This window comes from Plasmopara halstedii (assembly GCF_900000015.1).
Source record: "Plasmopara halstedii genome assembly, contig: Scaffold_1211, whole genome shotgun sequence".
Classification (NCBI taxonomy): Eukaryota; Oomycota; class Peronosporomycetes; order Peronosporales; family Peronosporaceae; genus Plasmopara; species Plasmopara halstedii.
The window spans coordinates 640,260-640,841 of record NW_020188126.1 but is presented as its reverse complement, the minus strand read 5'-3'; the positions used below and the strand labels follow the sequence as shown (position 1 = coordinate 640,841).

At 54.8% G+C, this 582-nt stretch overlaps 1 protein-coding gene across 1 annotated transcript in view; it reads left to right on the top strand.

The window, feature by feature from the left end:
• Positions 1-533, top strand: part of PHALS_00817 (uncharacterized protein) — a gene marked incomplete at both ends in the record, with an annotated part of 928 nt that extends 395 nt beyond the window's left edge. Inside the window, 2 exons of the mRNA XM_024730556.1 lie at positions 28-430; positions 493-533. Of these exons, the coding sequence (XP_024580822.1) occupies positions 28-430; positions 493-533 (444 nt within the window). The remainder of the gene's footprint in view (positions 1-27; positions 431-492) is intronic.
• Between the last annotated feature and the right edge of the window lie 49 nt (positions 534-582).

The following is a 582-nucleotide window of genomic DNA, read 5'->3' as shown; positions in this document are numbered from 1 at the left end:
TTCAGCCTTCCAACCCACAGTGTTCAGGGAGGTGGCGCGGTAACACCCGCTCCCCGAGCCGAGAAGCGGTGTCGAAGTGCAGTGGATTCGTCGAGTTCGGCGTCGGCGATATCCGAACGCATGGCGAGCACTTCGATGGTGGCTACTACCGATTCGCACGCGGGCAACGCGTCAACATCTATTGGAGAGGTTAGAGAAAACGTCGCTGAGCAATCGTTCCATTTGGCGTTTGCATCGCCTCCACGCAAGCGTCAGGCTCGACGTCAGTTGGCTGGGACCATCTCACATCCATTAACCTTTACGTCGCCTAATTACTGGGAGGAATTGGACAAGTTCTCATTTGAGCTCTCCACCCAGGCTTTAGCTGTCGGAGAAGACGACGGGAGTCTTCGCGTGGCCGTTCAGTCAATTTCTTCTTCAGAGTCCAGAAGTACGTCAACCGAATTTACGTACCTTACGGAGGTGCGGAAAGGCAAGGTGCGCCGCTCGAAGGTGCCCACGTCAATCGGAACAACTGTCAACCTTCTCACTGATGACATCCAGTTGCAGCAATGGCTCCTTGAGCGGGTGCTGGCAAATTTA